This window comes from Nyctereutes procyonoides, unplaced genomic scaffold (assembly GCF_905146905.1).
Source record: "Nyctereutes procyonoides isolate TBG_1078 unplaced genomic scaffold, NYPRO_anot_genome, whole genome shotgun sequence".
Classification (NCBI taxonomy): domain Eukaryota; kingdom Metazoa; phylum Chordata; class Mammalia; order Carnivora; family Canidae; genus Nyctereutes; species Nyctereutes procyonoides.
The window spans coordinates 89,882,760-89,910,030 of record NW_026575125.1 but is presented as its reverse complement, the minus strand read 5'-3'; the positions used below and the strand labels follow the sequence as shown (position 1 = coordinate 89,910,030).

Below are 27,271 nucleotides of genomic sequence, written 5' to 3'. Positions count from 1 at the left end.
CCCAGCTCTGAGCTGGGAACAAGACAGCTGCACCACTAGTCCTGGGTTGCTTCAAGAAATCTCTTACTTCTCTGGGCCTCTGTCCTCTTCTGGTTGCTTCTCTTCACCCAGTGCTTTCTACAGTTCTTTATGTTGATTTTTGTTTAAGTTTGCTTTTCTGTGTGTCTTCAGAAGTTTCCAAGAATACGGAGATGTGGGAAAGATGACATGTCAAGTAAACAAGAGATGGTCCTGAAATAAATTAGACAAGCTCATGAGCTGTGGGATTTGAAAAAGACCTACCCTTTTGACCTTAGACCAAATTCTTAGTTTGGGACACAAGGCCAGTTAGAAGTTCAGGCTAGAATAAAATGTTACTTCTCTTTAGAGACTTAAAGATGAGTCCCATGTTCTTTTTTTTTTAAATAAAGATTTTATTTATTTATTCATGAGAGACACACACACAGAGAGAGAGAGAGAGAGAGAGAGAGAGAGAGAGGCAGAGACACAGGCAGAGGGAGAAGCAGGCTCCATGCAGGGAGCCCAATGTGGGGCTTGATCCATGGACTCCAGGATCACACCCTGGGCAAAAGGCAGATGCTCAACCGCTGAGCCACCCAGGTGTTCCAAGTCCCATGTTCTTATCTGGAGCTGCTTGTTCTGGAAGAAGCCCATGTGGCTGCCTTATATACTACAGCCTGGCATCCGAGTTCTCTGAGACATGTATTTACATGGGTTCCAAACAGCACATGGTAGAGGCAACTTGTTTGATTGCTATCAGTTCATTACTGTGGTTGTGTTTGAAAACATTTTTTAAAAAGATTTTATTTATTTATTTGAGAGAGAGAGAGAGCACAAGCAGGGGGAGCAGCAGAGGGAGAAGGAGAAGCAGATTCTGCACTGAACAGGGAGCCCAATGTGGGGCTCAATCCCAGGACCCTGGGATCATGATCTGAGATGGAGGCAGAGGCTTAACCAACTGAGCAACACAGGCACCCCTTGTTTGAAAACATTTTCAAAAATACAGTGACCATAGGCGAAATTGTGTGCAGGACATACAGGAAAGCTCTGTAATATTCTTGTAACTTTTCTGTAAATTTATAACTATTTGAAAATAAAACATTTATCTAAAAATAGAATGAAATAGGGGTGTTTGGCTGGCCCAGTTGGTAGAGCATGCAACTCTGGATCTCGGGGTTGTAAGTTCAAGTCCCATGTTGGGGGTATAGATTACTTAAAAATAAATCTAAAAAAAAAAGAAAAAGAAATGAAATAACCAACCAAACAGCTAAGCCTAGGGATGAAATTAATTAAGTACACATTTTAGGGGCACTTGGCTGGCTCAGTAGAACATGCAACTCTTGATCTCGAGGTTGTGAGTTTGAGCCCCACATTGGGTGTACAGATTACTTAAAAAAAAATCTTTTTAAGCCACACTTGAGTGGCTCAGTGGTTGAGCATCTGCCTTTGGCTCAGGTCATGATCCTGGAGTCCCTGGATCAAGTCAGGTGTCGGGCTCCCTGCATGGAGCCTGCTGCTCCCTCTGCCTATGTCTCTGCCTCTCTCTCTGTGTCTCTCATGAATAAATAAACAAAATCTTAAAAAAAAAAAGAGTTCCTGAAATAAACCTGTGACCAATATTTTTTCTTTTTTCTTTTTCTTCCCTTCCTCCCTCCCTTTCTCCTTCCTTCCCTTCCTTTTTTACTTTCCTTTGCTTCCTTCTTTATCCTTTGACTGGATTGGGGAGGGGATAGACCTTTTCCATTTCAGCAGGCAGTTAAGAGAAAGCTCACACCGGTGCAGATATTTAGGAGCAAACTGAAAACTAAAAACTGAAAATGAATGAATAATAAATAAGCTGCTATAAGACTCCCTAATTTATGGAAGGAGTGGAAGTCTGGAGGCCAGCACTATTAGGAAAGAGTAAAGGGTCCCAAGAAGATGAGGATGTTCATCTCCAAATAGGAAATGTCAACAATAACATTCACTCATGTAACAAATATTTATAGAACATCTACATGTGTCAAACAATATGCTGGCTGCTGGGGATACAGTGGTGAATAGGCCAGGCATGGACGCTGTATTGGGATCTCACAGTCTAGTCCAGTAGCCACACACACACACTTGCAAGTTTCTTGATTTAATACTTATGTGCGACACATATTTTTGTTTTATTCTATTTCGTTAAAAAATACATTTCATAACCCATAACTGTGGTTGCATCCACAGTTTGAAAAACATTGATCTAGTCAGGGAAATAGACAAATAGACGCACAGACACTTAATTATCCTACAGTTTTATAAGTGCAATGACAGAGAAGTATTTCTGGAGGCCAAGAGAAGTATTCTGAACTCATATATTTTAAATTTAAAGGTCTGGTTAAGCCTGGTGCCAAAACAGTATATGTCCCTAGTGTGAGATGTATTTTTATCCTTTATTTATCTTTTTTTCATTTTTGCTTTTTTAAAAAAGATTTTATTTATTTATTCATGAGAGACAGAGAGGGAGAGAGGAGAGAGAGAGAGGCAGAGACATAGGCAGAGGGAGAAGCAGGCTCCACACAAGGAGCCCGATGTGGGACTCGACCCCCGGATCCGGGGATCACACCCCAAGCTGAAGGCAGATGCCCAACCGCTAAGCCACCCAGGTGTCCCTCATTTTTACATGTTTTATCTTTAATCACCAAAGTGACATTCCTGTTTCTAATATGCATGTAACCATATACTTAGTATGTAATTTGGGGATCCCAGAATGGCGACATTTTATACAAATAAAAGCTTTGTGCTTTATAAGATTTTCACTGACATTTCAAAGAATACTAGGGACAGTACATTTTTCCATTATCTATTGCTGGGTAACAAACTATCCCTGAACTTAGTGGCCTAAAACATTTTGTTTCCATCATCATTTTGTGAGTCAGTAACTTGAATAGGCCTTGACTGGATATTGGGAGCAACAGGGCCTGGAGAATCCACTCCCAGGATGGCCTCTTCACTTATGTTGAGGAGGGAAAATTTCCTCTACCCTTCAAGGTTCTTCTGACTGATCTAAGAATTGTCTTGCTATGAGACAGACTGACAAGGGACAATCAAATTTAATTATATATGTATGAGGAATCCAATAAACATGAGCATTCTAAAGACCAGTAAAATGAGGTATATATGTCATCCTGAATGAAGGATAAGAGGGTAGGGGCCTGGGACTTCAAAGAGAAGGAAAGCAACTGGCAGGAAGATAGAAAGGAATAAATGTTTGGTAAACATATGTTTGCAAGGCCACACAGAAGCAATGGATCATAGAACTTAGATCAAACAGGCCTTGCTAGGTGCCTCCTTGCCTACCATACTTAGTTCATATTACACTGTAGTTATCTATGGTGTTAGTTCTCTTCATGGAGCAGATTCTTCCTCCAAATTCTTTTAGGCAGCTGGAGGGAAGATCAAAGTTTCTTCCTCAGTCTTTTGGGCCTTGATTGTTTTCAGCTCGAAATAATCTGCGTGTAAGAGTGGCACATCTTGAGGTGATCGTTCTGAACCCCTACACTCACATGCTGAGCACCTTGGCATTCCTTGGTCTGTTTTCCTCCATATGGCATCTCATCTCCCCAGGGCCTTTCCATGTAGCTTGGGCTTCTCACAACATGGAGATCTCAAGCTAGTTGACTGCTTACATGGCACCTGGCTTGACTGAATGTTCCAAGAAACAAGAACTGGAAGCTGCTGACAGCCTCTTCTGACCTGAGCTCTGAAACCGGCAGCAGGAGCATGTTCATGGGAGTACAGACTGTGCAGTTGCACAGGGCTCTCTGCTGAGTTTGATGCCCTGCTTTTGCCATTTTGAAATTATTTTTTTAATTATTTTATTTTTTTTTAAGTTTATTTATTGGGATGTCTGGGTGGCTCAGGTGAAGTGTCTGCCTTTGGCTCAGGTCATGATCCCAGAGTCCTGGGATTGAGCCCCGTGATGGGCTCTCTGCTCAACAAGGAGACGGCTTCTCCTTCTCCCTGCTGCTCTGCCTACTTGTGCTCTCTCTCATTCTCTGTCAAATAAGTAAATAGAATCTTTTTTAAAAAAATGAAGTTTATGGGATCCCTGGGTGGCGCAGCGGTTTGGCGCCTGCCTTTGGCCCAGGGCGCGATCCTGGAGACCCGGGATCGAATCCCACGTCGGGCTCCCAGTGCATGGAGCCTGCTTCTCCCTCTGCCTGTGTCTCTGCCTCTCTCTCTTTCTCACTGTGTGCCTATCATAAATAAATAAAAATTTTTAAAAAATAAAATTAAATTTAAAAAATGAAGTTGATTTATTTTTTTAGTAATCTCTATACCCCATGTTTATTTATTTTTTAGTAATCTTTATACTCAATACCTGATATAATCAAGATCAAGAGTTGCATGCTTTTCCAACTGAGCCAACTAGGCACCCCACTATCTCAAAATTCTTTTTTTAAAAAAGATTTTATTTATTTATTCATAGACACACACAGAGAGAGGCAGAGACACAGACAGAGGGAGAAGCAGGCTCCATGCAGGGAGCCCGACGTGGGACTCGATCCCGGGTCTCCAGGATCACACCCCAGGCTGCAGGCGACGCCAAACCGCTGCACCACCGGGACTGCCCTCAAAATTCTTAATAGAATTTAGAATTTAGAAGGGATACATTATCAGTTTGGGCTCTGTCCAGTATATCTCTTTTGCTGTATTTATTGATCTAAGCATTACAGAACCCACCTGGATTCAAGGGAAGAGGATATAGAACCCACCATTGGGAAGAGTATCAAAGAACTCATGATCACCTTTAATCCTTCACAGCATGGTGTAAGAGAGGGCATAGAGTACTAAAATCAAGAAATCTGAGGTCTGGGGGTACCTGGCTGGCTTAGAAGAGCATGCGACTTTTGATCTCAGGGTCATGAGTTTGAGTCCCACATTGGATATAGAGATTACCTAAATAAATAAACTTTATTATTATTATTATTTTTAATAAACAAACTTTAAAAAAAAAGAAATCTGAGGTCTAGTCCCAGTTTTATAGCTACAGTGGGTCTGCTCCTAACAACCAATTCAACTTTGGGGACTTTAGTTTCCTTCCACTTGAAATGAGGAAATTGCTTCTAAAGCCATGAACCTCTAGTGCCACATTTGTAACTCTAAATGTATCTGTGATATGGTATTCATTAGAGAAAGTGAAAAAAAAAAGTGTTTCTACGGGGCTCACCAAAGGGAGAAAGGCATGGGAACAGAAGGCAAATGAACTACAAAAAAATGATTTAGTTTAATCAGAAGGACCTTGGATCTAAATTCAAGATCGACTGCCTCCAGCTCCCACTTGTTCATTCCATAAACACCCATTATAGACTATGAGGTCGACCCTCAGTGCTGGGCGCTGGGTGCTGGGTGTTGGGCAGCAGTGGTGAGCCACACCCACAGGCTCCCATCTTCACAGACTCACAGTCTACAGGCGAGCATGCAGACATTTGCAGCTCTTAATGCTGAGTGCTGTGGTGAGGAAGGCATGAAATCCTTGTGTACCTGTCCTGAACATGGGAGGGGCTGAGGAAGAGCAAGCTGAGCTCTGAAGGCTGAAGAGGAGTTAGGTCTGAGAGATGGCGTGTGGCATGTTCATGTCCTATGCAGAAGAAAGAGACTGTGAAAAGGCCCAGTCAAGAGGAAGCTGGAAGACTTAAGGAACTGAGAGTCACTGTCTGTGGCGGAAGTACAGAGAAGTACATATTCGGTGGTGGCAGGAGAAGGTGCTGACAGAAGTAGTGATGAGGGATGAGGCTGGAGACATAAGCAGGGGTCAGATCATGGGGAGCCTCTAAGTTGTGAGAGAGAGTTTGTTTTTGTTGTTTTTTTTTTTGAGAGAGAGATTTTGAATTCTATCCTGAGGCCCAGAAAAATATCGAAGGTTTCAAAGTTGGACAATGGTCTATTTGGTTTGGGTTTAAGGAGTCATCAGGGTTACTGTGTGGACTGCTGAGATCAGATTGGTTGGAAGTGGGGCAGGGTAGGCTAGGAGTAGACTGGTCAGAGGCTGTGGTTTGCAGTCTGGGTGAGTAATGATGTAGACTCCAGGATCACGCCCTGGGCCAAAGGCAGGCACTAAACTGCTGAGCTACCCAAGGATCCCCAGGAATTTTTTAAAAAAGAGTTCAGGGGTGCCTGGCTGGCTCATTGGTAGAGCATGCAACCCTTGAACTCACGGATGTGAGTTCATGCCCCACGTTGTGGGGAGAGAGTACTTAAAAAAAAAAAGAATTTAGATTCTGGAGAACACATGGTTCTGGCTGTGAGACCTTGGGCAAGTCACTTACTCTCCCTGAGTCTCAGTTTCCTCAACTTTAAGATGGGAAAATTATGAGAACCTACTAAATTTGGTCTAATAATTAAAGGAGATAATGCATGTAATAGGCTTATTATTGTGCCTGGCACATAGGTAGGTAGCATTGCATAAATGGTAGCTGTTATTATTATAACAGGAGCACAGGAGAAAAAGAATGGGTACACATGCAAGTCAGTTCATAGGCTTTGTTGCAGAAAGCTGAACAAATTATTTTTAGATATTTTATATATTTTTGATGAAATAAAAGGTGAGGTTATCTATGGTGGGCTATCTACTAATGTCTCTGGGAATAGAAAAGCCACTTATTTTGCACTGACTAGGAGATAGGATAGTCACTATCATAGAGGGTCAGCAAATTACCGGTCACTAGAATCATCAAGATTTGCCTTTAAATTAAAGTAAAAAAAAAAGTGGGGTGCTTGAATGGCTCAGTTGGTTGAGCACTGACTCTTGGTTTCAGCTCATGTCATGATCTCAGGGTCGTGAGATGGAGCCCTGTGTTGGGTTCCACACTTAGCAGGGAGTGTGCTTGGGATTCTCTCTCTTCCTCTCCCTTGGCCCCTCCCCCAGCTCCTACTCTCAGTCTCTCTCAAATAACCAAATCCTTTAAAAAAAATTAAGTAGGGACACCTGGGTGGCTCAGAGGTTGAGCATCTGCCTTCGGCTCAGGGCATGATCCCAGGATCCGGGATTGAGTCCCACATTGGGCTCGCTGCATGGAGCCTACTTCTCCCTCTGCCTTTGCCTCTGTTTCTCTCTCTGTGTGTCTCTCATTAATAAATAAATAAAATCTTTTTTAAAAAATCAAAGTAAAAATGGAAATAGCAGAATGACTCCTGATTTTGTAGCCTAGTACTGAAACTTGTATACAGTGCAGTCACAAGTATTTGTTCATCCGATCTTTTCCTGATCTAGTTTATTTTATTTTTTTTTAATTTTCTTTTATTTATTTATGATAGTCAGAGAGAGAGAGAGAAAGAGAGAGAGAGAGAGAGGCAGAGACACAGGCAGAGGGAGAAGCAGGCCCCATGCACCGGGAGCCCGACGTGGGTTTCCATCCCGGGTCTCCAGGATCACGCCCTGGGCCAAAGGCAGGCGCTAAACCGCTGCGCCACCCAGGGATCCCCTGATCTAGTTTATTTTTTAAAAAATGATTTCAGGGCGGCTCAGTGGCTGAGCATCTGCTCTCAGCTCAGGGCGTGATCCCGGGGTCCTGGGATCGAGTCCCACATCGGGCTCCCTAAGGGGAGCCTGCTTCTCCCTCTACCTGTGTCTCTGCCTCTCTCTGTGCATCTCTCATGAATAAATAAATAAAATATTTTTTAAAAAGATTTCATTTTTTGTCTTGTTTTTATTTTTAAAAAGATTTTATTTGTTTATTTGACAGAGAGAGAGAGCACAAGCAGGGGGAGTGGCAGGCAGAGGGAGAGAGAGAATCAGGGTCCTCACCAAGCAAGGAGCCCAATGTGGGGCTCAATCCCATGACCACAGCATCATGACCTGAACTGAAGGCAGATGCTTAACCAACAGAGCCACGTAGGTGCCCTAAAGATTTTATTTTATTTTTAAAATAATCTCTACACTCAACGTAGGGCTCAAACTTACAACCTTGAGATCAAGAGTCATGTGCTCTCCCATCTGAGCCAGACAGGTGCCCCCTAATGCAGTTTTTTTAATAGACTTTCTAAAGAACAGTTTGAGATTTACCAAAAAATTGAGAAGATAATACAGAGTTAAAGTTCATGGTTTATTTGGATTTTCTTAGTTTTTATCTAATATTCTTTTCTGTTCCACTATTTCATCCACCTTGCATATAGTTGTTATGTCCTTTTAGGCTCCTCTTGGCTGTGATAGTGTCTTGGACTTTCCTTTTTGATGACCTGGACAGTTTTTTTTCTTTTTGGTCACTTTTTAAATTTTAAATTCAATTAATTAACATATAATTATTAGTTTCAGAGGTAGAGGTCAGTGATTCATCAGTGTTATATAATACTCAGTGCTGATTACATCACATGCCCTCCTTAATGTCCATCACCCAGTTACCCCATCCCCCCACCACCCTCCCTTCCAGACCTTCACAATTTTGAGGAGTACTGGTCAAATATTTTGTAGGATGCTCCTATATTGGATTATTTGATGTTTTTCTCATTTTTAGACAGAGGTTATAAGTTTTGGGGAGGAAGATGACAGAGAAAAAGTGCCATTCTCATCAGATCACATCAAGGGTACATACTATCAATATGATTTATCACCCTTGATATTGACCTTGATCACCTGCTGAAGTAGTGTTGGTCAGACTTCTCCACTGTAAAGTTACTTTCCCCCTTCTCAATTGTACTTCTTGGAAGGAAGTCAAAATATGCTGCACTCTCTGAAGGAGTGGGAAGCAGACCATAAGGAAGGCATATCCCTATAAATTATTTGGAATAATTCTGCATGTGAGATTTGCCTCTTCTTTCCTATTTATTTATTTATTTATTTATTCTATCATTTCTTTATATCAAAATGGACATGGATATTTCTTTTATACTTTGTGTTATAATCCACTACCTCCCCAGCCCTAGAATCAGTCATTTATCCAAGGAAACAAGGAACCTTGGTTTCTTGTATTAGAGAATGGTATTAGAAACCATGATCTGGGGCAGCCGGGTGGCTCAGCGGTTTGGCACCACCTTCAGCCCAGGGCGTGATCCTGTAGGTCCCAGATCGGGTCCCACATCGGGCTCCCTGCATGGGGCCTGCTTCTCCCTCTGCCTGTGTCTCTGCCTCTCTCTCTCTCTCTCTCTCTCTCTGTCTCTCATGAATAAATAAAATCTTTAAAAAAAAGTGAACTATGGATTTAATTACATCTGTAAAACCTTCACTGCAACACCTAGATTACTGTTTGAATAAATGAGGACTGTAGCCTAGCTAAGCTGACACATCAAAAAGACCATTCCATCTTTAAAAGGCTCCAAATCCTGGAGCACCTCATCCATTGACTGTGTTCCATAAATGTACATTTTCTGTATTACTGAGGAGTACCCCCTTATGAACTAAAGCTTTCAGACTGTTACATATTCAGAACAGAGGGGTTTTTTTAAGTAAGCTCCATGTCCAATGTGGGGCCTAAACTCAAGACCCCAAGATTAGGAATCACATGCTCTACCAACTAAGCCAGCCAGGTACCCCCTAGGCTGTTACATATTCAGGATGCACCATAAAGTTCTTGCCTTCTTCAACTGAACTACTGGATATTTTACTCTGGTCATAACCACCCAGGGCCCCCAATGTGAACATCATTTATCATACTGAGCTGAGCTCACAGGAATGTCTCAGGGCCTCTGCAGCCTGGAAAACACCTTACCCCCAAGCCCAGGAGCATCGTCACTCCACATCCTTTAGTTTATCTGTCAATTTTCTTTTTAAGTTCACTTATTTAGTTAGTTAGTAATCTCTACATCCAATGTGGGGCCTGAACTCACAACCCTGAGATCAAGAGTCACATGCTCTTCTAACTGAGCCAGCCAGGCGCCTCCTCTCTGTGAGCTTTCTATTTACAGACTTCTTCCTCCTTGCCTTTCTTTTTTTTTAATTTTTATTTATTTATGATAGAGATAGAGTAGAGAGAGAGAGAGAGAGAGAGAAAGGCAGAGACATAGGCAGAGGGAGAAGCAGGCTCCATGCACCGGGAGCCCGACGTGGGATTCGATCCCAGGTCTCCAGGATCGGGCCCTGGGCCAAAGGCAGGTGCTAAACCGCTGCGCCACCCAGGGATCCCTCTCCTTGCCTTTCTGAGGGCTGCCACTTCTCACAGTCATCAGCCCAACTCTCCTACACACCACATGCAACAATTTTGCTGGGTGATGAGGACTGAAAGCCAAGTGTACACAGGTTGCTGTGGGAACAAATGTCGGTCCTATGGGTCTCTCTCTGTCCTTGAGGTTGAGACAAGTGTCAAATATGAAATGGATGGGCCGAAAGCATTATGCAAAAGGAATGCTCATATTTCTGTACTGGGTACTGGGGATATAAGGATAAATGAGAGTTGATACTTTCCTTTCATTATTTATTCAGTAGCTCCCTCTGTGTGTGCTTTGTACAAGGTAAAGGTTATAAGGCGATTAGCTAATCTTTCAGCAGAAAATTAGCAGGCCAGATGGAGATGGCATGATATATTCACAGTGCTGAAAGGAAAAACCTACAACCAAGAATACTCTACCCGGCAAGGTTATCATTCAGAATTAAAGGAGAGATAGAATTTCTAAGGCAAAGAAAAGTTAATGGGGTGCCTGGGTGGCTGAGTCGATTGGGTGTGTGACTCTTGGTTTTGGCTCAGGTCATGATCTCAGAGTGGTGAGATCAAGCCCCACATTAGGCTCTGTGCTCAGCATGGAGTCTGCTTAAGATTCCCCCCTCCCCCTCTTCTCCCCCTGCTTGCTCTCTCTCTCTTTCTCTCAAATAAATAAATAAATAATCTTTTTTAAAAAGTTAAAGCAGTTCATCACCACTAAACCAGCCTTCCAAGAAATGCTAAAGGGTCTTTAAGCAGAAAAGAAAAGGATATAACTAGAAGTAAGAAAATTATGAAAAAAATTTCATTGGTAAAAGCAGATATGGAGTAAAGGTAATATAGACCAATCGATTATAAAGCTAGTATGAATAGTAAAAGACAAAAGTAATAAAATGAATTACATCTAAAAAATTAATTCAGGGATTCACAAAATAAAAATATGTAAAATATGACATCATATACATAAAAGGAGTAAAAATGTAGTGCTTTTAGAATGCATTTGATCTTAAGTCACCATCAACTTAACATAGACTTCTATAAACTTACGATGTTACATATGAACCTCATGGTAACCACAAACCAAAAACCTATAATAGATACACAAAAAATAAAGAGGAATCCAAAGATAACACTAAAGAAAGTAATTAATCAACAAAGGAAGTGAGCAAGAGAAGAAAAAAAGGAACAGAAAACTACAAAAATGACCAGAAAACAATTAACAAAATTGGCAATAAGTACATACCCATCAATAATTACTTTAAAAGCAAATGGTCTAAATGCTCCAATAAAAAGACTAGGATTACTGAATAGATTAAAATAACAAAACAAGACCCATCCATGTGCTGTCTACAAGAGACTCACATCAGACTTAAAGACACATACAAACAAAAGGTGAATAATGGAAAAATATACTCCATGTAAATGGAAGCAAAAATATAAAAGGTGGGGTAGCTTACATCAAACAAAATAGACTTTACAAGAAATAAGGTAATAAGAGACAAAGAAGAACATTACATAATGATAAAGGGATCAAGCATATAACAATTGTATATGCACCCAACAGGGCAGCATCTAAGTATATAAAGCAAATATTGACAGATATAAAGGAGAATGTGACAGTAATACAATAATAGTAGGGGACTTCTTAAAATTAATTAATTAATTAGTTATCTGAGAGAGAAAGCATATACCCAAGAGTGAGCACAAGCAGGGAGAGGGACAGAGGGAGAAGGAGAAGCAGACTCCCTGCTGCGCAGAGAGCCCCATGTGGGGCTCGATTTCAGGACCCTGAGGTCATGGCCTGAGCCAAAGGCAGACACTTAGTCGACTGAGCCACCTAGGTGCCCCAATAGTAGAGGACTTTAACACCCACTTACATCAGTGGATAAATCATGCAGACAGAAAATCAGTAAGGAAAAAATGGCTTTGAATGACACGTTAGACCAAATGGACTTAACACATATATACAGAACATACCATCCCAAAACAGCAGAATACATATTCTTTTCAAGTGCATATGGAACATTTTACAGGATAAATCCCATGTTATGTCACAAAACAAGTCCCAATACATTTAAGAAGACTGAAATAATATCAAACATTTTTTCCAACCACACGGTTGGAAACTAGAACTCAATTATAAGAAAAAAAACAGGAAAAAAACACAAATATGTAGAAGCTAAATAATATGCTACAAAACAACAAATTACCAAAGTAACCGAAAAGGAAATCAAAATATACCTGGAGGCAAATGAAAATGGAAACATAACAGTTCAAAATCTTTGGGACACAGAAATAGCAGTTCTAAGAGGGAAGTTTATAGCAACACAAGCCTACCTCCAGATACAAGGAAAAAAGTCTCAAACAATCTAACCTTACACTCAGAGGAACTAGAAAAAGAACAAAGAAAGCCCAAAGTTAGTAGAAGGAAGAAAATAATAAGAATGAGAATGGAAACATAAAACAGAGACTAAAAAAAAAAACAAAAAAAAAAACAAGAAAAATCCCTCACACAACCCAACAGTAGAAAAGATCAATAAAACCAAGAGTTGCCTCTTTGAAAAGATAAATGATATTGATAATCCTTTAGCCAGACTCATCAAGAAAAAAAGAGAGGACTCAAATATATAAAATAAGAAATGAAAGAGGAGAAGTTACAACCAAAGAAATATGAAGAATTGTAAGACACTACTAAGAAAATTATAAGCCAGATCCCCGCGATCCTGGAGACCCGGGATCGAATCCCACGTCGGGCTCCCGGTGCATGGAGCCTGCTTCTCCCTCTGCCTGTGTCTCTGCCTCTCTCTCTCTCTCTGTGTGTGTGTGACTATCATAAAAAAATATATATAAGCCAATAAAATTGGACAACCAGGAAGAAATGCATAAATTCCTAGAAACATACAATCTTCTGAGCCTGAACCAGGAAGAAATAAAAAATCTAAACAGACCAATTGCTAGTAACAAAATTCAGTTGGTAATCAAAAATTCCTAAAAATGGGCTGCCGAGGTGGCTCAGTGGTTTAGCACTGCCTTCAGCCCAGGGTGTGATCCTGGAGACCCCGGATCGAGTCCCATGTCAGGCTCCCTGCATGGAGCCTGCTTCTCCCTGTGCCTGTGTCTCTGCATATCTCTCTCTCTCTCTCTCTCTCTCTCTCTCTCTCTCTCTCTGTGTGTGTGTGTGTGTGTCTCTCATGTATAAATAAACAAAACCTTTTAAAAAATAAACTCCCAAAAAGTGAAAGCCCAGGACCAATTGGCTTCACTGGTGAATTCTACCAAACATTTAAACAAGAATTATACCTATCCTTCTCAAACCATTCCAAAAAAGAGAAGAGGAAGGAATCCTTCCAAATTCATTCTATGAAGCCACCATTACCCAAACACCAAAGTCAGGCACTACAAAAAAAAAAAGAAAGAAAGAAAATTACAGGCCGATATCCTCGATGTACATAGATGCAAAAATCCTCAACACATATTAGCAAACCGAATTTAAGAATACATTAAAAGAAGCATTCACCATGATCAAGTAGGGTTTATTCAATATTCACCAATCAACCAACATGATACACCACATTGACCTAATGAAGGATAAAAATCATATAATCATCTCAATAGATGCAGGAAGACCATTTGACAAAATTCATCATCTGTTCATGATAAAAACTCTTGACAAAGTGAGTTTAGAGGGAATATACCTTAACACGATAAAGGCCATATATAACAAACCTACAATTAACATCATATTCAATGGTGAAAAGCTGAAAGCCTTTCCTCTAAGATTAGGAGCAAGACTAGGAGGTTCATTCTTACCACTTTTATTCAGCATAGCACTGGAAGTCCTAGCCACAGCAATCAGACAAGGAAAAGAAATAAAAGGCATTGAAACAGGGACGGTTGGGTGGCTCAGTGGTTGAGCATCTGCCTTCAGCTTAGGGCGTCCTCCTGGAGTTCCAGGATTGAGTCCCACATCAGGCTCCCTGTGGGGAGCCTGCTTCTCCCTCTGCCTGTGTCTCTGCCTTGTCTCTGTGTCTCTCATGAATAAATAAATTTTTAAAAAATTTTAAAGGCATCGAATAGATAAAGGAGAAGTAAAGGGATGCCTAGGTGGATCAGTGGGTTAAGCATTCGACTCTTGATTTTGGCTTAGGTCATGATCTCAGGGTTGGGATATTGAGCCTTGCATTAGGCTCTCTGCTGAGTGTGAAGCCTGCTTGGGATTCTCTTTCTCCCTCTTCCCCTCTTCCCCCTCCCTGGTTCATGTTCTCTCTCTCTCTCTCTCTCTCTCTCTCTCTCTCTCTCTCCTCAAATAAATAAATAAATAAACAAATAAATAAATGTTAAAAACAGATTCTATCTCTTCCTCTCCCTCTGCCCCTCCTCCCCACTCACACTCTCTAAAAAAGAAAAACGGAACAGAAGAAGAAGAAAAAAACTTTCACTATTTGCAGATGACATGATACTATATGTGGAAAACTCCAAAGACTCTACTGAAAACTTGAACTAATAAATGAACTCAGTAAAGTTGCAGGATACAAAATTAATATGCAGAAATGTGTTATATTTCTGTACACTAATAACAGAAAGAAAAATGAAGAAAACAATCCCACTTACAATTGCATCAAAAAGAAAAAAATACCTAGGAACAAATTTAACCAAGGAAGTGAAAGACCTGTACTCTGAAAAACTCTAAGACATTGATGAAAGAAACTGAAGACGATGTAAGTAAATGGAAAGACATTCCATGTTTGTGAATGGGAAGAATATTGTTAAAATGTCCTTACTACCCAAAGCAATCTATAGATTCAATGCAATCCCAATAAAAACACCAATAGTGTTTTTCACAGAACTACAAATAATCCTAAAATTTGTATGGAACCACAAAAGACCTTGAATAACCAAAGAAATCTTGAGAAAGAAGAACAAAGTTGGAAGTATCACAATCCCAGATTTAAAACTATACTACAAAGCTACAGTAATCAAAATCGTATGGTACTGGCACAAAAATAGACACATAGATCAATGAAATGGGATAGAGCACCCAGAAAGAAACCCATTCCTATATCGCCAATTCTTCTATGACAAAGGAGGCAGAAATATACAATGGATTAAAGACAGTCTCTTCAAAAAATAATGTTGGGAAAACTGGACAGCAATATGCAAAAGAATGAGACTGGACCACTTTCTAGCACCATACATAAAAATAAACTCAAAATTAAAGATTAAAGACCTAAATGTAAGACCTGAAACCATAAGACTCAAAAAAAAAAAAAAGCACCTAGGGTACCTGAGTGGCTCAGTTGGTTAAGCATCTGACTCTTGATTTCATCTCAGACCATGATCTCAGGGTCGTGGGATTGTGCTGCACATCTGGCTTCATGCTCAGTGGGGAGTCTGCTTGAGATTCTCTCTCTCCCTCTCCCTTTGCCCCTACCCTACCACTCTCTCTCAAATAAATAAATAAATAAATAAATAAATAAATAAATAAATCTTTTTTAAAAAGCAGTAATCTCTTAGTAATCTATTAGTCTTAGCAATATTTTTCTAGATCTATCTCCTCAGGCAAGGGAAACAAAAGGGAAAATTAAATAATTGCAACTATATCAAAGTAAAAAGCTTTTGCACAGTGAAGGAAACCATCAAGAAAAGAAAAAGGTAACCTATTGAGTGTGAGAATGTATTTGCAAATGATGTATCTGAAAAGGCGTTAATATTCAAAATATATAAGGAACTCATACAACTCAACACTAAAAACAAACAAAAACCCCAAATAGTCTGATTTTAAAATTGCCAAAGGGCCTGAATAGGCATTTTTCCAAAGACATACAGATGGCCAACACATGCATGAAAGGATGCTCAACATAACTCATCATCAATACCACAAAGAGATATCACCTTACACCAGTCAGAATGGCTAGTATTAAAAAGACAAGAAATCACAAGTGTTGGGGAGGATGTGGAGAAAAGGGAAGCCCTCATGCACTGTCGGCAGAAATATAAGTTGGTGCAGCCACTATGGAAAACATATGGAGGTTCCTCAAAAAATAAATAACACAGGGGCACCTGGGTGGCTCAGTGGCTGAGCATCTGCCTTTGGCTCAGGGAGTGATCCTGAGGTCCTGAAATCGAGTACCACATTGGGCTCCCCCAGGGAGCCTGCTTCTCCCTCTGCCTGTGTCTCTGCCTCTCTCTCTGTGTCTCTCATGAATAAATAAATAAAATCTTTAAAAAAATTAATAACGCAAATATCATATGATCCAGTAATTCCACTGCTGGTTATTTACCCAAACATAATGAAAACACTAATTCAAAAAGATACATGCACATCTATATTTCTTGCAGTGTTATATATAATAGCCAAGATATGGAAGCAACTTAAGTCCATCAGTAAAGGAGATTGTGGGATATATATGCAATGGAATCATAGCCATAAAAAATAATGAAATCTTGTCATTCATGACAACATGGATGGACCTAGAGGGTGTTATGCCATGTGAAATAAGTCAGAAAAAGATATTACCATAGGATTTCACTTTTATATGGAATCAAAAAAACAAAAGAACAAACAAAATAGAAACAGACTCATGAACACAGATAACAAAATGGTGGTTACCAGAGGGGAAAGAGTAGTGGGACAGAAGAAATAGTTGAAGGGGATCAAGAGGTACAAATTCTGGAGCACCTGGCTGGCTCAGTTGGTAGAGCCAGTGACTCTTAATCTCAGGGTTGTGAGTTCAAGCCCCACATTGGGCATGGAGCCTACTTAAAAAAAATAAAAGGTACAAACTTTCAGATATAAAAGAAATAAATCACAGGGATAAAAAATACAGCATGGGGAATATAGTCAATAATATTATAATAATTTTGTATGGTTGACAAATAGTAACTACACTTATCATGATGAGCATTTTGTAATATATATAATTGTTGAATTACTATATTGTACACTTAAAACTAATATAATATAGTATGTCAACTATATTTCAGTTAAAAAAAATAAAGTGTAGGGGAGCCTGGGTGGCTCAGTTAGTTGAGTGTCCAACTCTTGATTTTGGCTCAGGTCATGATCTAAGAGTTATGATCTTAGGATCATGAGATCAAGCCCAGTGTCGGGCTCTGTGCTCAATGGAAAGTCTGCTTGAGATTCTCTCTCTCTCTCTCTCTGCCCCCCACTTCTGCTCATGCTCTCTCTCTCTCTCTAAAATAAGTAAATCAATAAAAAATATACAGTTTAGTGGTTTTTAGTATATTTACAGTTATGTGCAACCATTACCACAGTCACTTTTTGAAAATTTTAATTTTTATTTATTTAAAAGGTTTATTTATTTAAGTAATCTCTGCTCCCAACATGGGGCTAGAACTCACAACCCCAAGATCAAGAGCTGCATGCTTGGGGCACCTGGGTGACACAGTTAAGTGTTAAGGCTCCATTTCACAACCCTGATAGCATGACGTGAGCCAAAATCCAAAGTCGGATGCTTAACCAACTGAGCTACGAAGGGGCCCCAGGATTTCATTCTTTTTGATGGCCGAGTAATATTCCATTGTATGTATATACCACATCTTCTTTATCCAGTCATCATCAGTTGATGAACGCTTGGACTCTTTAAAGTACACTTATCTTGAAGAGCACTGAGTAATGTATAGAATTGTTGAATTAGTATATTGTACACCTGAAACTAATATAATACCATATGTTAACTCTACTGGAATTTTTTTCTTTTTTTTAAGATTTATTTATTCATGAGAGATACAGAGAGAGAGAGAGAGAGAGGCAGAGACACAGGCAGAGGGAGAAGCAGGCTCCACGCAAGAAGCCCGATGCGGGACTCGATCCTCGGACTCCGGGATCATGCCCTGGGCTGAAGGCAGGTGCTCAACCGCTGAGTCACCCAGGCATCCCTAAATAAATTTTTAAAAGAAAAGAGTTGCATGCTCTTCCAACTGAGCCAGTCGAGCACCCCTCCATAGTCCATTTTAGAACATTTTCATCACCTCGAAAAGAAATTCCCTGCCCTTTAGCTATCAACTTGTAGTCTCCCGTCCTCCACAGCCCTAAGAAACCATTAATCTCCTTTCTGTCTCTATGGATTTGCCTATTCTGGACATTTCATATCAGTGGGATCATATAATAGGAGGTATTTTGTGACTGGCTTATTTCACTTCTCATTACCTTTTCAACATTCATCCACATTGTTGCATATATCAGAATTTCATTCCTTTTCATGGCTAAATAATATTCCATCATATGGCAACCACAAATTTTGTTAATCCATTCATCTATCTGTTGATAGACATTTATTGATAGACATTAGGGTTATTTTTACCTTTTGGCTGTTATGAATGATGTCACTATGAACATTCATATAGAAGTTTTTGTGTGGATATATGCTTTCATTTCTCTGAGGTAAGGAACTCCTGGGTGGTTCAGCAGCTAAGCATCTGCCTTCAGCTCAGGGCATGATCCTACGGTCCTGGGATTGAGTCCTGCATCAGGCTTCCTGCATGGAGCCTGCTTCTCCTTCTGCCTGTGCTTCTACCTCTGTCTCTGTCTCTCATGAATAAATAAATAAATAATCTAAAAAAAAAGTCATTTTTCCTAAGTAGATACCTAGGAATGGAATTTCTGGGTTATATAGTAAACAGATTGTTGTACCAATTCCAACGTGTGTGTGTGTGTGTGTGTGTGTGTGTGTGTCGGGGGCGGGGTTCCCCACGCTACAGGAGAAACTCTCCCACGCCAGCTGAGTATCCTACAGTTTAAATCAATTTCACTTAATCCTGACACTATCTACTGAGAGCATCAGATTCCACAGGTTGAGGACGGAGTCCTAGAAGACTCACCCCCTCCTCTGCCAACTTTAGATACCAGTCATAAACCCAGATGTCACCTGTGCTTCTGACTGACCAAGCTATAGATTGCAGATTCCATGGCCCCTTTCTTTGGGTTTGATTAATTTGCTGGAACAGTTCAGAGAAATCAGAGAAACATTTTACTTATTAGGTCCCGAGTTTATTATAAAAGGATATGACTCAGGAAGAGACAGATGGAAGAGATGCATAGGGCAGGGCATGGGAAAGGGGCTCAGAGCTGACATGCCCTCCAGGGTGCCACTCAGCCAGCACCTCCATGTGTTTACCAGCCCAGAATTTCTTTGAACCTTGTCTTTTTGGGTCTTTGTGGAGGCATAACATAGCCCCAGTTGATTAAATCATTGGCAATTGACCTTGGACTCAACCTCCAGGCCCTCTTCCTTCCCAGGAGGTTTTGTGGGGAGGTACTGAAAGTTCCACTCCTATTATCAAAGTTGATTCCCCTGGCAACTAGCCCTCATCTTAAGGGCTTTCCAAAAATCACCTGCTTAACATAACAAAAGACACCATGCTCACTCTTATCACAGGAAATTCCAAAGGTTTAGGGGCTCTGGGCCTGGAACAGGGTCAAGACCAAATATATATTTATTATAAATCACAATATCACATTGGTAACTCTATGTTTCACTTTTTGATGAGCCGCCAGACTGCTTTCTAAAGGGGATGCACCATTTTACATTCCTACCAGCAGAGTATGAGGGTTCTAATTTTTCTGCATCTTTGCCCAATACTTGTTATAATCTGGTTTTTAAAAGATATTTATTTGTTTGTTTGTTTGACAGAGAGAGAGAGCACAAGCAGGGGGAGCAGCAGAGGGAAAAGGAGAGGCAGGCTCCCCGCCAAGCAGAGCTGGACTCAGGGCCCAATCCCAGGAACCTGGAATCATGACAAACCAAAGGCAGATGTTTAACTAACTAAGCCACCCAGGTGCTCCTAATCTGCCTTTTTGATAACAGCTATCCTAGTATATATAAAGTGGTATCTCATTCTGAGTTTCACTTGCATTTCTGTAACGACTAATGATGCTGGGGTACTTGGCTGGCTCAGTTGGTATAGCATGCAACTCTTGATCTTGGGATCATGAATTCAAGCCCCACTTTGGGCCTAGAGATTCCTTATAAAAACACAAAACAGGGATGCCTGGGTGGCTCAATCGGTTAAGCATCCACCTCTTGATTTTGGCTTGGGTCATGACCTCAGAGTCATGGGATAGAGCCCCATGTTGGGCTCCATGCTGAGTGTGGAGCCTGCTTAAGAATCTTTCTCTGGGGGCGGGGATCCCTGGGTGGCCCAGCAGTTTAGTGCCTGCCTTCAGCCCGGGGTGTGATCCTGGAGTCCTGGGGTCGAGTCCCATGTTGGGCTCCCTGCGTGGACCCTGCTTCTCCCTCTGCCTGTGTCTCTGCCTCTATCTCTCTCTCTGTGTGTGTGTCTCTTATGTATAAATAAATAAAATCTTAAAAAAAAAGATTCTCTCTCTCTCTCTGCCCCTCCCCCTCAAACCAAACCAAAACAAAGTCCTAATGACTAACGATGTTAAGCATCTCTTCACGTGCTTGTTGGAGATTTCATATGCATCTTCTTTGGAGAAATGTCTGTTCAAGTCTTTTGCCCATTTGTAAGGCAGGTTGTTTATATTCTTTTGTTATTGAGTTGTAGGATTCTTTATATATTTTGGATCTTGGACCCTTATGAGATATACTTCTGTAAATATTTTCTGCTGTTCTGTGGATTGTCTTTTTACCTTTCCAATGGGTGTCCTTTGAAGCCCAGAAGTCTTTAATTGTGATTAAATCCAATTTATCTATTTCTTGTTTTGTTTCCAGTGCTTTTGAATTCAAATTTATGATTCCATTGCCAATCAACATTGATTTATGAATCACCTTCCATCTACCAGGAACTAGGGATACTGTGATGAATAAGATGACTCAGTCCCTGTCCTCCTGGAATGTCAGTGTAGTGGTAGTGGGGGAGATAGTAATTAAATAACTGCTGGAATAATTTCCTCCAGTGTAATAAGGACTATGAAAAAGGAGCAGAAAAGGGGAGCCTGGGTGGCTCAGTTGGTTAAGCATCTGCCTTGGGCTCAGGACATGATCCCGGGGTCCTGGGATAGAGTCTTGCATTGGGTTCCCTGCCCAGCGGGGAGTCTGCTTCTCCCCCTGCCTCTACCCACCCCCACTCCTGCGTACTCTCTCTCAAATAAGTAAATACAATCTTAAAAAAAAAAAGGAAAGGAGTAGAATGAGTGAGGTGCCAACCTAGCCTAAGGGGCAAGAGGTGCTCCCCAAGGTGGTGAATAACATCTGAAGGATGAGTGGGGAATGGGCCGTGTGAAGGGGGCAAGGAATAGAGGGAAGAGTGTTTCTGGAGAGGGAACAGTACGTAGGCATCCCAGAGCTCAGAAGAACATGTCTCTCTCTCTTTTTTTAAGATTGTATTTATAGGGATCCGTGGGTGGCTCAGCGGTTTAGCATCTGCCTTTGGCCCAGGGCATGATCCTGGAGTCCCGGGATCGAGTTCCGCGTCAGGCTCCCTGCATGCCTCTCCCTCTGCCTGTGTCTCTGCCTCTCTCTGTGTGTCTCTCATGAATATATAAATACAATCTTTTTTTTAAAGATTTGATTTTATTATTTATTCAATATATATTCAGGTATATTTATTATTATACCTCCTTTTGGAGAGCACTGGCTGTGAAGAGGAGAGGGAGCGTCAGGAGATTGGGCCAGAAGATGGGGCAGTGTGGCGGGGAGAGACTTGAGGCCGTTTGTTCCCTGCCCCCAAGAGCCTGGCTTCTTAATAAACGTTTGTTACACTGAACCACGCTGATGGGGAGTTTGGAGACAGGAGAGAGGGACAAGTGACAGAATTAGGCCCTGGGAGGAGCTGGTGTGGAGAGCCAGAGTCACATCTTGAGAGGAGACAGGCATCTCCTTCCTTAACATGAACGGAAAAAGGGAAGAGGTCTCAGGAGGCCGGGTGTGGAATGTAGGGTCAGGGATGGAAGGAGGCATTTGTGTAGATAGTAGGGTCAGGAGATAAAGCACTTGTATGCATTTACCCTCTTCAGAGGATTTCGGGTTTAGCCCTGACTCTAGTTTATGACTTTATCTGGAAACAATATCTAACCTACTTAGTATTTGGTGGGCCCCTGTTAACTTGCTGTTTTTGCTTCTGTGGGCTGGAGAACAAGCCAGGTCAGCTTGCTTTGATCTTGTCTAAATTCAAAGTATAGGGGCTCCTGAGTGGCTCAGTTTGTTAAGCCTCTGCCTTTGGCTCAGGTCATGATCCTGCGGTCCTGGGATCAAGCCTCGGATAGAGCCCTGGGTCGGGCTCCAGGCCTGGTGGGGAGTCTGCTTCTTCCTCTCCTTCTGCCCCTCCCCCTGCTTGTTCTCATTCTCTCTCTCTCTCTCTCTCTCTCTCTCTTCTCTGTTTATCTCAAATAAAGAACATAAATCTTAAAAAAAAATAAAGTCAGGGTGCCTGGGTGGCACAGCGGGTTAAGTGTCTGACTCTTGGTTTCTACTCGGGGTTGTGAGATCGAGCCCCACATCAGGCTCCACACTCAGTGTGGAGTCTGCTTAAGATTCTCCCTCTCCCTCTGTAACTCCTGACTGTGCTCTCCTTCTCTCAAATAAATAAATAAATAAATAAAGTCAAAGTAGGTAGGTTGTAAAGAACATCGGCAGAGGGAGCAACCACTTGTCGGGCACAGGGAGACAAGGACTTGTAATCAGTGTGCACACATTTTAGAGAGAGGTTAACACAGGTCCTTCCCGGACCACCATGGCAGAGAAACTAGTTTTACCACAATAGCCTGCTGAACACCTTTCAATTCTTCCAAACAGCTACCTGTTTTCTGTGTCCTGCAGCGTGTTAGGTGATGCGTATCCATGATCTCAAACCCTCTGCACCCTACTAGGGAGATTGTATTTGTCTGCTTTTACTGATGAAGAAAGCACAACACAGAGGGGTGAATGACCTGCTCAAGGTCACTCACCAGTAGTCAGCATTCAAACTCAGGTTAGGCTGAGCCGCTGGCCGTGCATACCAGTGATTTTGGATTTCGCTCCAGGCGTCACCGTGTGCTACCATCTATTCGCCTCTGTGTTTGCCAGTTTTACACGTGGGGCTCCGAGGTAAACTCTGTGACAGCAAATTCTATGGGGGGATAAAAGTCTGAAAGCCAGTGCTCCCCACAGGCTCCTTTGCACGTCTCAGCTGAAGCATGACTTTTCTCCAGAAATGCTTTGCTTGCATGATGCTCCATCCTCCCCACCCCTACCCCAGCTGTCCCCTTGCTTCCTGGCACATCCCATCCTGTGTGACTGCCTGCTGGAGAGACTTTTCTAAAATCCCATCAGGTTACTCCTCTCTGCTTAGATACCTTTTTGGGTTCCTGGCTACCTTTAGGTTAAAACCTGGGTTCCTCTTTTAGCAGGCCCGATGAGACCCTGGGTGATCTGAGCGCCCAGCCACTTATTCAGCTTTGCCTTTAGTGACTCTCCAGCTCCCACCTTCCTGCCGCGAGGGCTGACTTCCATTTCCTGGTACTCACTCTATTCTCCCAGACATACTCCAGGACTCTGCCAAGAGGCCCCTCTGCTTCTGCACTGACCAATTCCCACTCACCCCTGGAACCTCAGATCTGGCCTTACCTTCCTCCCAGGAAAGCCTTTCCCGCATCTTTCACCCTCAGTCAAGCCCCGCGCCTGTGCAGCAACCAGCCCCCCTCCTCCCCCAACTGCCACGCTCACCTGTCACAGCCCTGCTTCTATCTCCTTTCTTGTAGATTTGTATCATCTGCTTAGCTCCGTTTTGCTCCCCTGGAAAGCAGTTTCTTAGGGAATTTGTTCTTTCTCTTGGGGTAAGCATACCAGTCTTGCCTCAAAAAGCATACCAGAAATGCCAATGGCTTGATGTTAGGCACGGAGAGTTTTCAGCATGGGAGTTTGTCCCCTGCAGCCAAACCTCAATTTTACATGGAGGAGGTAGGCTAGGCACTTTCACATGATGAGAAAAATCTGTGGGGAAGAATAGCTGACTGCAGGAGAAATGACAGAAAGAGCTTTCAAATCCCCCAGCTGCCTTGGTTTTCATGTTGGAAAAAGCAGGGTAGATGCTTGTCTCCGGTCCCCAGATCTGCTCATAGTTAAGATGCTTAGGTTCAGCCTTTTCCAATGAAGAGGGGACTACTGTTCTCAGTGTCCTTTGAATGTTGGGCAAAGGCACAAGCCACTCTTCCCTCCGAGCCAGGAGCCTGTAGACCCAGCCATTTGGCAAGAAGGCCCCGTCCTGGCAGTCTTCATCAAACCCGACCCGCCTTGGCAGCTGTCAAGGGCGACTGTGGAGCGGAAACCGCAGCCCTGCATCTATAAAATGGGCACGGGCAGGGCGCCTGGGTGGCTCGGTTGGTTAAGCATCTGACTTCCAATCAGGTTGTGATCTCGGGGTGCTGGGATGGAGCCCCAGGGACAGCTCCCCGCTCAGCAGAGAGTCTGCTTGTCCCTCTCCCTCTGCCTCCCACCAGCTCATTGCCTCTCTCTCTCTCTCTCTCTCTGTCTCGTAAATAAATAAATTCTTAAAAAATAAACTATAAAATGGGCCCGGGGGTGGAGGGAGTTATGCCAGATGCTGATGCCAACTGCCAGAATCCAGAACCAATCGCCCTCTCCCTTTCAGACATTGGAGAAGTTCATTGAGAACGCAGTTATTGCTACATCACACTGTGTAAATATGTTTTAAGGTGTAGTTCCTAGAAACATGTGACCGGCTAAAAACACTGATAGGGGGTTTTGGATCATTTCATGGATGAGAAGAATCTAATGGGTTATTAAGAGAAGATTGGACCATTATGAGCACAGAGGAGGTACTAGGGGGGGCAGACAGGCCCGCCAGCAGAGAGGGAAACTTCTATGGATTCGCTCAGGGTAGTGTTTCTGGGCTGTGCTCTGTGATGACTCAGTTTCTTCCTGGTGTTTAAGGACAGGGATGGGAGGGCTTGGGGACACAACAGTCCATTGCAAGAGCACCCCAAGCTTCCAGGGATACAGTGCTATGTTGAAAATGCACTATTCTTTAAGGCAGCATGGGTCCCTGGCCACCAACTGCTTTCCCTCCTCTCAGCCCAAGTCAACCCTCCTGTATTCCACTCAATTCAGACCATTTCTGAATGGGAGCCATTTTCCAAACTACAACTTACATATTAAAGGTAATTAAAAGGCAATGCTGATGATTAAAACCCTATGTCTTGGAAAAAGTGTCAGTGGGTGTGTCTCACAGGAAGGCAGAAGTCAAGGTAAATTACAGGACTCACCACAAAACATCGGAAATGTACATTTGGAGATTTTTCCCTTTTTACCACCCCCCCCTTACAGACAACTGGCCTGGGATGAGCCTTGAGCCGGAAGCAGGACCTAGCTGCCAAGGAGCCCAGGAGACAGGCAAACTCTGTTTGCCCAGGTGAATGCAGCTCCTGCCAGCGGGTGGCTTGGCCATTTGCTGTGGGAACGAGGTCCAGAGCAGCCCGATCACTAGCTCGGGACCATGGATTGGTGAACTTTTCCCTGCGAATGTAGAAAGCTTGGCGCACTCAGTGGTTAATGGGGGGGGGGGGAAGTCACCCCAAGGACAGCTTTGTCATGTGAAAGGAAAACATACCCCGCTTTAATATGCTTAAGAAGTCATCGGTGCTACATTAGAACAAGTACCGGTAAAGCCTGGGTGTCTCGGAGCAGGCTGGGGGGTAAGGACGACTCGCCCGCAGGAATAGCAGAGTCCAGCCTTCAGTTGGGCGCCTCCTCTGTATCCGTGGTTTACAGTCTTAACTCCTTCTTCTAGCAAGTGCTTCCCAATACCCTGAGCTTTTGCCTGCCCAGAAACGGCTTCTGGAAGCCTGACTCTTCCTCTGCCAAGCAGGACCACACTCCTGCCCCTAACTCCTTAGTCCCCAGTCTTGGGCCTCTGCGCCAGGACAGATTGGCCTTTGCGCTCTCCGTCTCGGTTAGGGCGCGTCCTGGTCCCCAGGTCTCCTGGCCCATGACCGTGGGAGACCCGGGACAGGCATCTGCGACAAACCTGTAGGTGGTCCGCTGCTCGCCGGCCCGGCGCACTCGGCTGCGGCCAGAGCTGCCACCCCTTCGGGTGCGGCCCAATATAACCCGAGACAGGGGCCTCGACGCAGCGTCGCCGTCCCTCTGCGCTCTCCAGTGTCTGTCGCCCTCAACGGTCCTGGAAAAAGGGGAACACTTGGCGGAGGAGGCCCTGAATCTGCGCCATCCGGCTGCCCGTGTAGTTCTTCTCCTTGCCGGTCGCCGCCGCCGCCCTCGCCTGTGTCTCCGCGGAGTTCGTGCCCACTGAGCTCGGGGACCGTCGCGGCGTCCACGGGGCGGCGCCGCTGCTGTTGTTGTTGGCATTGTTCCGCTCGCTGCGGCCCGCCGTCTCCCACTCCTCGGCCCCCGACAGCTCCCGCAGGCTCTGCGGCGCGTTGGGCCGCAGGTAGTGGCAGGCCCGGTGGCCGCTGTAGTCGCGGCGCGTGGGGTCAGCCCCCAGGGCGCCCACCAGCACCTTGATGACCATGTCGTGGCCCTGCAGGGCCGCCAGGTGGAGGGGCGTGAGGCCGCCGCTGCCCGAGACGCTCACGTCGAGCTGCAAGCCCCGGCGCTGGGCGAAGTCATGCACCAGGATGAGCTCCTCGTGGCACCCGTGCTTGGCCAGCCAGTGCAGCACCGTGTAGCCCGTGACCGGGTCGCCCCGCAGCAGCAGTCCGGGCTCGGCTTCCAGCTGCTCCCACAGCACCTCAAGGCGGCCCTCGGCGGCCGCCAGTATCCACGCGTGCTCGTGGGGCTCCAGGCCCAGCCCGCCGCCGCCCGGCCCGTTTGGCCCATTCGCCGCGTTCGGCGCGCTCGACCCGGCGGGGGACTGCTCCTCGGCGCGCTCCTCCGACAGCCGGCCGGCGGGGGCCGCCCCCTGCAGCCCCAGCAGCTCCCGCAGCGCTCCCCGCCGGCGGCCCGAGCCCGCCGCCGCCGAGAGCATCAGCGAGCCGTGGAGGAGGGGGTCCCGGGAGGCGACGGCGGCGTGGCCCCGGTACCTGCCCAGGCTGCCGGTGTCCGCTCTCGAGGGGTGGGGCGGCGGGGCGCTCCGCGGGCTCAGCGCGGTGGCGACCAGGGAGGCCTTGGGCCCCCGTCTCGCGGTCCCTCGGGGCTCGGCCATGGTCCCGCCGCCGCGCTTCCAGTGCCGAGCGTCCGCTGCCCTTCCCGGGCCCCTCCGGGAGAGGAACTGGCCCTGGCGTTGGGGAAGGAAGCGGCTTG

General features: G+C 43.9%; 1 protein-coding gene across 2 annotated transcripts; it reads right to left on the bottom strand.

The window, feature by feature from the left end:
- Positions 1 to 27,271, bottom strand: SOWAHD (sosondowah ankyrin repeat domain family member D). 2 transcript variants are annotated; one of them, XR_008666207.1, is made up of 2 exons: positions 23,720 to 23,784; positions 1 to 231 (listed from the first exon to the last, which is right to left on the bottom strand). XR_008666207.1 is itself a non-coding variant. In XM_055338623.1 (2 exons), exon 1 carries the CDS (start codon positions 27,171 to 27,173, stop codon positions 26,184 to 26,186), a length of 990 nt encoding a protein of 329 aa, XP_055194598.1. In that variant the 5' UTR covers positions 27,174 to 27,271; the 3' UTR covers positions 1 to 231; positions 25,623 to 26,183. The 2 variants fall into 2 exon arrangements, 1 of the variants encoding a protein (XP_055194598.1); XM_055338623.1 differs by lacking the exon at positions 23,720 to 23,784 and adding an exon at positions 25,623 to 27,271.

What these genes read in the sequence shown, in the direction of transcription:
- SOWAHD (XM_055338623.1), bottom strand. Translation starts at nt 27,173, where the DNA reads ATGGCCGAGCCCCGAGGGACCGCGAGACGGGGGCCCAAGGCCTCCCTG.